At 49.0% G+C, this 12325-nt stretch overlaps 1 protein-coding gene across 2 annotated transcripts in view; it reads right to left on the reverse strand.

Annotated features, from left to right (window-relative positions):
* Positions 1 to 12325, reverse strand: part of LOC135912312 (uncharacterized) — a 112680-nt gene that overhangs the window by 98464 nt on the left and 1891 nt on the right. For both annotated transcript variants that reach the window (XM_065444717.1, XM_065444706.1), the window contains exon 3: positions 8046 to 8218. In XM_065444717.1, the coding sequence (XP_065300789.1) occupies positions 8046 to 8218 (173 nt within the window). The remainder of the gene's footprint in view (positions 1 to 8045; positions 8219 to 12325) is intronic.

Here is a 12325-nt window from a genome sequence, read left to right on the forward strand (position 1 = left end):
TTCCTCGCTAATGGGGAGATGCCGAGAGGCAGCGCGTGGCTGACGCGTGGCCGCAATACGCAGCATCCGCCACAGAAACACCTCAGCTCATGGAGCGCTTTGTTTCTATACAAGATAGCGGTAGCGTCATCGGTGAACAGACGACGCACGCTACTGGCACCATCTCGTAGCCATCGTCGCCGCAGCGCCCATCTTGCGCGGTTCCACGCTTTTCTCCTCACGTTCTCGCGATGCCCTTCTCCTGTGCTTTCCTGCTGGCTCTCTCTTCGCTACAGCACTATTTCATCCGCGCCTTCGCTCCGCGTTAGCTCTTTCATGCCCGCTATCCCTGTGCACTCGGTTACGCTTAGGACGCCGACGCCGATGCTCGCCGCAGGAACAGGCGCCTAAGAGCCGTCCTCTAAAATGGTGCGAAGAACAGTTGGCAGAGCGACGTTGTACACGTGTCAAGGGACTCAATAACATTCGATTGCCACGCAAAATGGTTTGTTACACGTAATTAAATCTATGCTCCACGGCAGCTCCCAGTAGCCAGTGCCAGAACGATCGGCGGGTAGCCATCCTCTATTTGTTTCGGAAAGGGGCAGTCTCCGGTATCTTTGACACGTACACGTCACTTTGACACGGTGAGTTTTGCGGTTTTGCGACCTGACAAAGAGGCGACGGCGGTGCAGGCTGAAGTTTAGACCAATGGTAGAGCGCTAATGGCGAAAGAGGCGTCGAATGAGAATTGTGCTACTTTGGTCAGTCTTAACGTACGTAATCAGTGTGCACACTCCATATAAGATGGATAGTTCTTGCGGTTTTCGTTATGTCGCGTTACCGTAAGGCAAAGTGGGGGTGGCTCAAAAATGTTTCGACCAATCGTGGAATATTGCAGGAATAGAACAGTTTGGAATAGCTGTATGTTATAACACCAGAGTGCCTCGAAATACTGAGGCAACCTAGTGATGGTGATGATGTATTGGCATCTTTGAAACGAGGCGTTGGCAAATAGTCACCTAGCCTGCTTGAGGAAATCAGGGATGTTACGAATCAGACACACCCCAACGGTCTACTTTCCGCAGACTGTCGGACAGCGCACCTAGCGTCATTTGCCAACGAAATAATTTGCACTGTCGAAATGAGCGTTTTTCTAGCTTTAAAAAGTACAAGACACGTTTTTATTGCTTTTATTGTATCGTAATCTCGTCCCCTAATCCCCTCAGCTCCGAGCAGATCGCCCCTTCCCACGCACAATATATTCTCCCTGACCAACCAATCTAAATGAACAGCAGAAGTCACGTGTCTTTGCGTCACATATACTGGTGGAAATTGTTGATGTATTATGCGCATGTCGACGCGGAAGCTCATTTGAAGAGCAAACCATCAAATGCCCTCATTTCGGCGCTATGACAGGTGCTGGAGGTATCACCAAGTGCAGAAACCTGTAAAAGTACCAACACGCCAGAATGGGGGGCGAAGGGTCCTTTAACATACATCAAAGATCAGGCGCAATAGCAGAGTAGCTTTTAAAGCTTATAGCTTTATACCGCTCTTTCGTACGTTTTGGAATGCTCCATGTAACCGCGCAAACGACAACGGACGAAGAAGGAAACACACAGGATAGGCGCGGATCAGGCACACCGTGTGTTTCCTTCTTCGTCCGTTGTCGTTTGCCCGGGTACATGATGCATTCCAATATCGACCACCAACTAGCCCGCCTCTCCCTGACAAATAGTTCCTCCGTTTTCGTGGTCGTCCGGTGGTACGATGGTGGTTGGACTTGAGAGGAAGGGCGAGGAAACGCTCCAGGGAAAGATCGCCTGTCCTCGGGCAACCAAGTTGTGATAGGCGCACGTGGGAGACTTGGAGGAGGGACTGTCGCGCATAAACCTTCGCGAAACCAAGGGCGAGGAAAGGCGGGAGGGGGCGCACGGGCGCTGTCGCTCGCTCGCTCATCGCTGGAAGGCGAGGGAAAGGGTCGTGCTCTCGGGCAAGCGAGCGGCGGGGAGGAATCGGAGGGAAGGGCGCTGTCACTCGGTCATTCGTCGCATGTCTCGCTAGCCGCTCAGTGGCGGCCAACCCATCGTTGATGATGCGGCGGATGAGAATCAGCTTCGTATTCTAACCCACGAAAAATACACGGCAAAGGCAGGCAAGCAAGGTTTCCCTCCAACGCTGACGGCGTTGGCGCCGACACGCCAAGGAGAGCAAGAAATGGACGCGTCCAATCTCGACGACTGGCACGAAGGGACTCCGGGTATGCGCCGAACGAGGGGGCTCTCGGGCAACTATGCCAGCAGTCAAGCTGCGAGGATGGGCAGCAAGGCGGAGGGGGACTGCCACTCGCTCGCTCGTTCATCCGTGCTGCTAGCTTTCGTGGACAATCACCTTCCGTTTGCTTTGAATATTATTTCTGACGCTTCATTTTCGTCGCAACTTTTCGCGTAAACAATAGGCAAAAATCCTCTCAACACGAGACGAGGATGCGCGTCGAGCTGGTGCGGCCCCTGCGGCCAGAGACGCGCTTTATAGTTTTCTTATTGGCTTATTCTTATTGGAGACGCCGACGGGAAGCCAAATTACAGGGCTAGCCGTTTCCCATTTTACGGAAACCATTTTTCCACACTGTCCGTTCTACAGAAGTCCCATTTTTCATGCACGGAAAATGCCTGGCAAAGTTCTTTTTTTATCTTGAAAATTCTCAACAAACTTAATTTTTTACAGTGTGACGGCCCCACGAATCAAGGGTGCGAAGCGAAAAGGCAGACGCTTGCATTGTGTAACGTGCCAAGGGAGACTACGCTTACAGCAGCATGGTCAGTGCAGGAAAGAACGAACGTTTATTGAGAGCGTGGCTTATAAAGACATGAATGCACGCGCTGTACACACTGCGCATCACCAATGCGCATCCGCGCTGATATAATCAGTACCCGTGTCCGATACATCCTCCCTTGGGCAACAAACAAAAGAGAGACTTAGATACATGCACACATTTGCCAAAACTTATGACACTTGCTGAAAATGTTCATCATAATGAAACTTCTGGGGAGGCCGGACGACACGAGTCGACCTTGCGTCGGTTGCATGCCAGGCGAAGGATCGCCGTCACTTGCTGGTAGCATTGATCCTACGGCTGTTTCTAGAGATGACGCCTCGGAGGCTTGCACTGTTGGTTCAGCTGGTGCTGCAGGCGCCGGCGCACGGGAGCTTTAACATGGTGGAATCTCCTTGCAGTCGTCATCACTTTCACCGCTATACTGTTCACCCGTCCTAAGTAGATGTCGGCGGTTGCGCCGCAGAACACAGTGATCTTGCGTTCGTACCAAATAGGAACGTGAAGCAGTTTCACCAACGACCTTTGCTTTTGGGGACCACGCAGTCGCGTCCTGAAGCCTCACCTTCGTGCCTCTGCGCAGCATTGGCAAAGGCTTCCCGGCCTTGGCTTGGTGGTGCTTCCTCACAGGGGTCCGGGACACCCTGCCGAAGTCAGGAAGGTTAGAACGAAGTCGCCTTCTTTGCAGAAGCTCACCCGGAGAATGCCCATCTTCCAGTGGTGTTGAGCGATAGGCTAGTAAACCCAGCCAGAAGTCCTCCCTCGCCTCTCGAGTCTTTTTCAGGATGCGCTTTACGATTTGGACACCTTTCACAGCCAAGCATTTCGACTGCGGATAAGGGAGGCTGGAGGTTACATGGTTGAAGTCGTATGTTTTCGCAAATCTGGCAAATCCACGACATGAAAACTGGGGTCCGTTATCCATGCAAACTTCTACAGGCACGCCGTACCTGGGGAACATGGCGCTAAGGGCTGCGATCGTAGTTGCTGCAGTTGTGTCGTCAAGTTTCTCAATGTCCGGGAAGTTTGAAAAGGCGTCGTGGCGTCGTAAGCAACCACGTACGAATTTCCAGCATAAGAAAAGATATCTACGCCGACCCTATACCAAGCACATTTTGGAACTGGCCGCATTAAAAGTGGTTCATGTGGTTGCCTGTACGCGTACTTTCGGCAGGTTGCGCAGCTTTCTACTAATGCAGCTATTTCGCCGTTCAGACCGGGCCAAAATACAAGAGTTCGGGCCCTCTCTTTGCACTTTTGCAACCCGAGGTGGCCAGCATGTATCCTGTTCAGGATGCTTTGTCTCATACTCTTCGGTATTACAACTTTCGAGCCCTTCAACACTATTCCATTAACAACCGACAGTTCTTTCGCAAAAGGCTTGAGTTCCACGTTCACCGGCTGCCCGCTTGTTAAGCTCTTCCTCACGGCCTGTAGGTATACGTCACGAGACGTTTCTTGCTGCAGTAACCGCTGCGTTTCGGAAGTGATCATGTAGCCCAAGGACTGCACCGCATGGATCTCCACGTCGTCTGCGGTACCAGAAGTAGTGCCAACTTGATCTTTGCCCTGGTCAGCCGTTGAGCGTGACAACATGTCAGCGAGAACCAGCTGTTTCCCGGGAATGTACTGCAAGACAAAATTGTATTTTAGTAGCCGCAAAAAGAATCTTTGCATTCGCGGTGGCATGTCGGCGATTTCCTTTTGCGCGATCGCTATAAGTGGCTTATGGTTTGTTTCGATAAGCACTTTTCTTCCGAACACAAACTCGTGAAACATTACACAGCCGAAACAAATTCCGAGTGCCTCCTTTTCAATTTGTGCATAGCTTTGCTCGGCTCGGCTTAATACACCAGATGCGTACACTACAGGTCGCCATTCACCATTGTAGCCTAGGAATAATGCTGCACCGACACCTTCCTTTGATGCGTCGCACGTTATCTTAGTTTCTCGTTGTGGATCAAAGATTGCAAGCAGGGAGGTGGTAGTCAAAACTTGCGTTAAGATTTGCCACTCTTTCGCATGGTTTGCTGTCCATTGGAACTCTGCACGGGACTTGATAAGCTCTCGTAAAAGCGTCGTTTGCTCGGACAACCATGGCACGAATTTGCCGAAATAGTTCAGCACTCCCAGCGTCCGCTGGATGTCGGTCTCGGACGTTGGTGTCGGCATGTTCGCCAAGCTTTCGATAAGCTTTGGGTCAGGCGATATGCCCGTTCGGCTTATGATGTCACCAAGGAATTTGACTGATTTCACACCGAACTTGCATTTCTGCGCGTTGAAAGTCAATCCTGCTTTCTCGGCAGCCTTAAGCACTTCCGTCAACCGTTCATCGTGTTCTTTTTTTTTTTACTGGAACCCCAAACTAAAATGTCGTCAATGTATACCAGCACACCAGGTAGGCCCTCGAATACTTGACTCATGGTTTGTTGAAATACCTCCGGTGCGGACGAAATGCCGAAAGGCAGACGCCGAAAACGGTATCTCCCAAACGGTGAAGAGAAAGTGCAGATCTTAGATGTGCGCTCGTCAAGCGGTATCTGATGATAGCCGGAGTTCGCGTCAAGACAGCTGAAGTACGCGGCATTGGTTAAACGGGCTTCCAAATCTTCGCGCCTAGGAAGCGGGAAATGCTGCCGCTTTATGTACTCGTTAACAGCTCTAGGGTCCATGCACACCCGTAGCGTGCCATCTTTCTTTTTTGCCAGAACTAAAGGACTGGCCCAGTCGGTAGGCTTGTTCACTTTGACAATTATGCCAGCACGCACCATTCTTTCAAGTTCCTTCTTTAGAGGTTGTTCCAGTGCCAAAAGAACTCGTCGAGCTGGTTGCACGACTAGCACCGCTTCAGGTGCAGGACCATGCTGTATGCCTGCTGCAAACAACCTAGGCCCTCGAAGACATGGTTGAATTTCTTGAGAAGTCCGTCGTTGGAAATCTTGTCTACGGCGCCTACTTTAAGCTGGACCAACCCCAAAGCCTCACTGGCTTCTAGCCCGAGTATGGCCAGACGGCCATTTTTCACAACAAAAAATGTGACCGTAACAGAAGTATTACGAAGCCTTACTTCCTGCGTAGACGTTCCATAGCACGCTATGGTACCGCCGTTATACGCCATGAGCACCGAATTCGCTGGCTTCAACTCTTCAGCTCCCCTCAGTTGGCGGTAAATTGACATGGGAAACAGGCTTCCCTGTGACCCCGTGTCCACGTTAAAGCTTATCTCGCGATTGCGAACTTGGGGTTTAACCATCCAATCCCTTTCGCGACAAGATGTCGTGATTTCGAGAATGTCGAAGTCCTCGTCTTGCTGTGTTTTGACTTCGCTGACTACCGCTGACGCGCAACTACTTGCAAAGTGGTTCAGCTTGTGGCACAAACGACACCTCTTTCCAAACGCTGGGCATTGCTTCGGTTTATGCCAGCGGTCTCACTTACGACAGTGAAATTGTTCTTTTCCTTGCTTCCGCTATTTTGAGGGTGGCGCCATGCGCCTCGTTACGGCATCGTCTCTGTCTTCCCCGCTACGCCATACTTCGTTTCGCTGTGCTGCCGTCTCCGCCGCTTTACACATTTGCTCTGCTTTTTGCAAAGTCAGTTGGCTGTCACGAAGCATTTTCTCCAGTAGTCTAGGATCGTGCGTGCCAAAATCTGGTCCCTTATCATGGATTCTTGCAAAACGCCAAAATTACACTGCGCTGCTTGTTTTTTCAGGTCACGAACAAATTTTTCAAATGGTTCGCCCTCCGCTTGCTTTCTTGAACGGAATAGATATCTCTCGTGCACTTCATTGCTCACTTCGGCACAACAGGCATCAAACTTTCTCACCACTGTACTGTAGTCGGTCTTGTCTTCATCCAGCGCGAACTGGAAGTTGTTGAAGACGTCCAGCGCGTCATCACCCGCCATGCTCAGCAGGAGGGCTGCCTTCGATGCTTCCATTTTCGGCCGGTCCTTTGCCGCCGCTGCTTGCAGAAATAACTCAAATTTCTGCCTGAAACGCTTCCAGTTTTCCGTGACGTTACCCGTCCGCCGCAATGGCTGTGGTGCCTTCAGCAGGTCCATAACGCGTTCTTCACGGGTACGATTCCCCTCAGGCGTCGACAGGCAGCGGAGCAACTTCTGACACCATGTAACGTGCCATGGGAGACGACGCTTACAGCAGCATGGTCAGTGCAGGAAAGAACGAAGGTTTATTGCGAGCGTGGCTTATAAAGACATGAATGCAGCGCGCTGTACACACTGCGCATCACCGATGCGCATCCGCGCTGATATAATCAGTACACGTGTCCGATACACATTGGTTGGTTCTCCCCAAGAGAAATTCTTGCAGTATTACTTAGAGGGAAATCTGGCATCGCTGGAAATTTTTCAGCGGGTGCTGCGCCGCCGTGGGAGCTACGGTATACAGGTGTGCAAGGCTTGGGCTATATGGCTGTGTTGAGCGAGGCTCGGCCTAAAACATGGCTATGGCTGCATAGATAAAGCCTTTGTGAAATAACACTGATAAAAGGTTGTCATTTATCAGTATTACATCTTAGCATGTGTTTACTCACTTACAGTGCATAATCAAGTGACGAAAAGCACGAGCAGACAAGAAACTTTTGCAGAGAGAGCGCTGAACTTGTCGTCTGTGGTTTTAGTTGAGCTGCCAACCGAAACATCTTGTTTCATATAAGAACTGTACATGAAAACACAACTCCTCACGTATAATTAAATAATTTTTTGTAATGTTAAAAAAAATAACAGCTTTTTTATCTGCTGCTTTAGCAGGAGATTAACTACTGTGATCAGTGGAACGGTGATAGCCTGACGTGCCTTGAGGGTGTACTGGCACTCCAAGAACATTTCCAATCGGAAGCCACCACATCCCCGCATTCCCATGCACACAACAGCGTCTCAGCGCCAGTTTTTGTGAAGATAATATTGTGAGACACACTACATTCTCCTTCCACGCCTTGGCTATTTCCCGTCCTTGACTTCTGATGGCAGTATTTGTCTAAACATTGACTCACGAAAACGCCCAGATAAAAAAAGAAGAGAAAGAAAGAAAAAAGAGGACTGCCGTGACTAGAAAAACCTTTGGCATTAAAAAGTTATAGACCCCTTTGAGCGCTCTCTTTGGCATAAATGCGCTCATTTGAAAGATACATGATTCCGCGTGGTGATTCTGAGCAACATGCAGACCCTCCCCCAAGGTTTCTGTGTGCAGAAGTGAAATGCTTACTGATAGGGAAGCTGTCATCGTCATCATCCCCAACAAACCAGGATGAGCTTGAAGTATACCGGGCAGGGCTGAAGGCCGATCTCTCCGTAGCAGTGAAGGGAGACAGGTTTCGCGCTGGGGTAGTGGCTACACTGCCCACGTTCTTGGGCTTCTCGGTATCCTTCGTGAACCACCTGTTTTGCGCACGGCGCACAAGCAACATTTTTGGTCTGATGAGATATCACAGAAAACGCATACATATAACAACACGCTCTCTGGCGAATTTCTGGGCCAGGAAAGAGATAAGCACTGCAAATTACAATTGCACAATAATAGCCCAAGTAAAATACGGACTGAGGAATGAAACGACGAATGCACGCTTCTGTCTGCGTCCTTCGCTAGTTCCTGTTTTATTTTATCTGCTTACTCGAATTGTGTCGTATAAACAATGCTGAGTCCATACCCTTCAAGTCTTGGTACGTGTTCAACAGCATTGAATTGAGCTCGCGGTGCGATAGACAATTGAGCTTCTTTTTTATGAGTTTTGATAAGCTATCCAATGATGTGCTACATCTGCAATAATTATGTATCGTCGCTACTAGAGTTGACAGCTTTGATCATATCATATTTCGTGTTCATATTTGTACATCGCAGCAAGGTTGATTTCTTTCAACTTTCCTATATGAAAGAGTTGTTCACTGGCGTATTTCTAATAGGACACTCAGATAGCAGTCACTGGAATAAACTGTGCTATTGAGCATTCTCAAACCGTCTATCATAGCGCCCCAATAGAGATGGTGTGAAAAAATATTTTTGAGCGATCTCACAACCATTATTGAGTGCAAGCACAAAGTTCTTGCTTATTGAGCTTATTGGTTCTACTTGCACAATTTATGGCACACAAATCTCCATAAAAATATTGATTGTTCAGCATAAGTCACACAATCAGAGAACAGGAAGCCTGTTTTTCCGAAAAGAAAGTATTAGCTTAGCCAACATTTTTATAAATATGTATGCGCCTCTCAACAAATGTCAATTTTTTTTCTAGGAGTTGCCTAGCGCTCGTACACTTGGACTACAGCTGAAATATTTTCTAGAATGATGGCGAAACGACCATGCCATTTGATTTAGTTTTCGTGCTATAAAAAACGCGCGCTATAAAACATTTCGATGTCAGAAGTGTTAGCAGACGCCATTTTTATGTATGTATGTGGGTCGTCTACGCGGGTAGACGGCCCACATCATGGAAACTGCGTCCAGCATGTTTCCCTGAGCTAGCAATTGGCCCCCGAATTCACCTTGAACGATACTGATAGTATAAGCAGATCTCACCAGCTTTCTAATGCATTTAACCAGAAAGCCTGAAGTGACTAGATGGAATGGCTCACACCCGAAAAACGCGTCGACCCCTCCAACGATACGAAAACTATCAACACCAGCAATGGCTCATTACAGCTAATTAAGCAAAATATGGATGCCTCAACTATCTCGTAATGGAGAGGCTGCAAAGCCTGAGGAAACTGAAGCGTACAGTGCATACATTCATTACAATCCGCGCATGCAACGTATAGAAACGTTGTGTCCAGACGGGAAACAAATAGAAGTCCCGCACGCACAGTTGCGTTCCATCAGCGTTCCGAACGTCTCAGAAGCAAAAGCAAGTCGCCTTCTGACAAGCAACCTACCGCTTCCGCTTCGACAAAAACTCATGCTCTTAGTTGGCAAATTCAACCACAACGCTCACCCTAAAGAAGCGTTTCTAAGCGAAGTGGAGCGATACCTAGGATTAGAGTTGGTCACTACCAAGAAGAGTGTCACTACAAACAGGGTAACGTGCATCGTGGCAACGCGTTCCGCAGCCACGATTCCATGAAAGAGTTCCAGTGCATCTTCGGCTACTTCACAGACCGTACGGCCATGGTTATGTCTCTGAACGTCGAGAAGGAGGTCGTTGAGGAGGTCCACCTAAAGGGCCACAGCTGCACTTCACACTGCGGTTCGTTATGCCTTGCGAGCCGTCTGACCCCTCAGATCGTATAAGTTAATGAGTTACCAAGTGTGCTGCAAGCTTTTGCCTTCACGTGTTACAGGAGTGCAACATACGCTCCTGAACTTTTTCTGTCGTTGAGAGCCCTGCTAGCAAAGAAGCTTTCTGTTTCTTTCATTTTTTACAATTAAGCCTTAAGCAGACCGCATATTATTCGTATGAGTTTCCAGTAACTAGCCATGAACTGCACTCATGTCCAGTGACGTCCCACTGAAAGCCTGAACTATCTCTTTTACGTTGTGAATAACTGTCTGCAGCGATTCACAAACGGAGATTGGATATTTTTTTTTCTAAAAACGTACTCTGAGATACGTTAGCGTGGCAACCAACGGAAACGGCTTGCGAATAACCTTCTTGTGCTACGGTACAGGTGGCTAACTGCAACAGCAATGCCCTTTTCAGGTAATTGTACTCACAAACAACCATAAATTTTTCTTGGACATGCCATTTCTGCTGAATGGGTCTGGCTTCATCACCGTCCCGCTTCAATTCAGGAGTTGCATGACGTGCACTGTGGTGACCGATGAATAACTGAATACTCCGATTTTTCATGCAACTTAGAGCCGTGTGACTCTCTAGAAGACCCGTATAGGTAGCTGACCCACCACAGCTAATTTGTAGCAAATCAATTCTAAATAGAAAATACACAATCTTGTAGTTTTAGGAGCTAGGTTCTGGACGACCTTTAAGGTCTAAATGCGATTGCCAGTAGTTTTATACATTGAAGCATTTTAGGGTTTCTGTGTGCAAGAGTGCGACGTACTTTTCACTTGTTGGATCCAAGTAATTAGGTGTTCGAGAGGATTGTGGAATATGTCGCAGTTTCGTCCGAAAGGCGAACCATCGATTGCGATAGCATATTATTAGACAGCTATACGAAGTAAACACAGCAGTTTTATCGGATATATAACCTTCTCAACATTCGCTTACAAAGTAAATTAACAAACATGGTGCACTGCCCACACAGGCGAACATGAAGACATCTACTTCGATGACCGTGGGCACTCGCTGTCGAAACGTGGGCGCGAATAGCGGCAGCAACAGTGGGCAAATTCCCCTTCGTGCTTCCTCTCGCTTCAGCGTAAGCTAAACGGGCAGAACACAACGCACACGAAGCCAAAAGCCCTCGTCGCGCCTACACTGCACCCACTGCACTTCGCTTTGAAGATAGGGCTCGCGCTCGGCCGCACCTTACGCAACCGCAGTAGACCGCCCTCCCCCTCCCCCCCTCCTCCTCCCGCCTCCTCATCTGCTGACTTGGGCGCGACGGAAGACGGTCGCCACCTTGAGGTTGTTTCACATGGCGCGATTGGGGCGAAAGAAATCGTGCTGACGCGCAGGTCGCAGGCCATTTTTTTTTTTCTGACAGCTTTCACATGCGTTTGCGGCAGCGCGATTTCCGTCGCAGCGATGCGCAAGGTTGCCCCCTGCTCACAAGTATCCATGCCTGTATTGTTAAGTAAAAGGAACGAGGAAACTAGTCAAATAATGTACTTTTCCTATTATTGCTTCGATAATTGAATAAGTACGCCATTTTTTAACGTTGAAAAGCGTTGAGATGTTACGACAGCTTGCAGATGCATTGAGTGAGACGCTGCAGAACACCGCAAGTATGAGCTTGCGGCTTCTGCGGCGTTGGTGGGGTGGTTCCATTCAGTACACTCTAGTTTCGTTGTTACTATGGAAGCCACTTCCTGGAGCAATATTTGCTTTTGCAGAACAACAAGGTACTGTTGAGCGTGCATATATACGCAGTTGGCCCAATTTGTAGCGATGGAGAGGTTGACGCCGGTGGCGATCGGGTGAGCACGTGCGTCATGTTCAGGCGGCATCTGTTCCCGACCTGAATATCGTACAGTTTCTCCTTTTAAATGAATTACGTGAGCGGAAGGGGAAAAAAATGTTTATGAAGCTCCTAAGCCGAATGCGCTGGTGGGTACGCCCTATTAAAACATAACTAAAGCTGGCGCGCGCCATTGCTCCACAGAGCTACCAACGCGTGGCAAAATAGGAAAGCGTCTATTTCAACGGCACTTTGTTTCGTCACACAATGCCCCTTCCGCATCGCGCCGATCGCTGCGACTCGGTGCGACCAACTTGTTGGAATCCACTCGCGCAGGGCCCACGACGTCGCGGCGGTTGCTGAGCGACGGAATTCGCAGTGTGGCTGAGTGAAAATCGCGCCATGTGAAACAACTTTTTCTCCCTCGCGCGCGCGAGATCGAGCCACGACCCTTCTCGGCTGCCCCTCGCA

The sequence above is a fragment of the Dermacentor albipictus genome, chromosome 1, assembly GCF_038994185.2.
Source record: "Dermacentor albipictus isolate Rhodes 1998 colony chromosome 1, USDA_Dalb.pri_finalv2, whole genome shotgun sequence".
Classification (NCBI taxonomy): Eukaryota; Metazoa; Arthropoda; class Arachnida; order Ixodida; family Ixodidae; genus Dermacentor; species Dermacentor albipictus.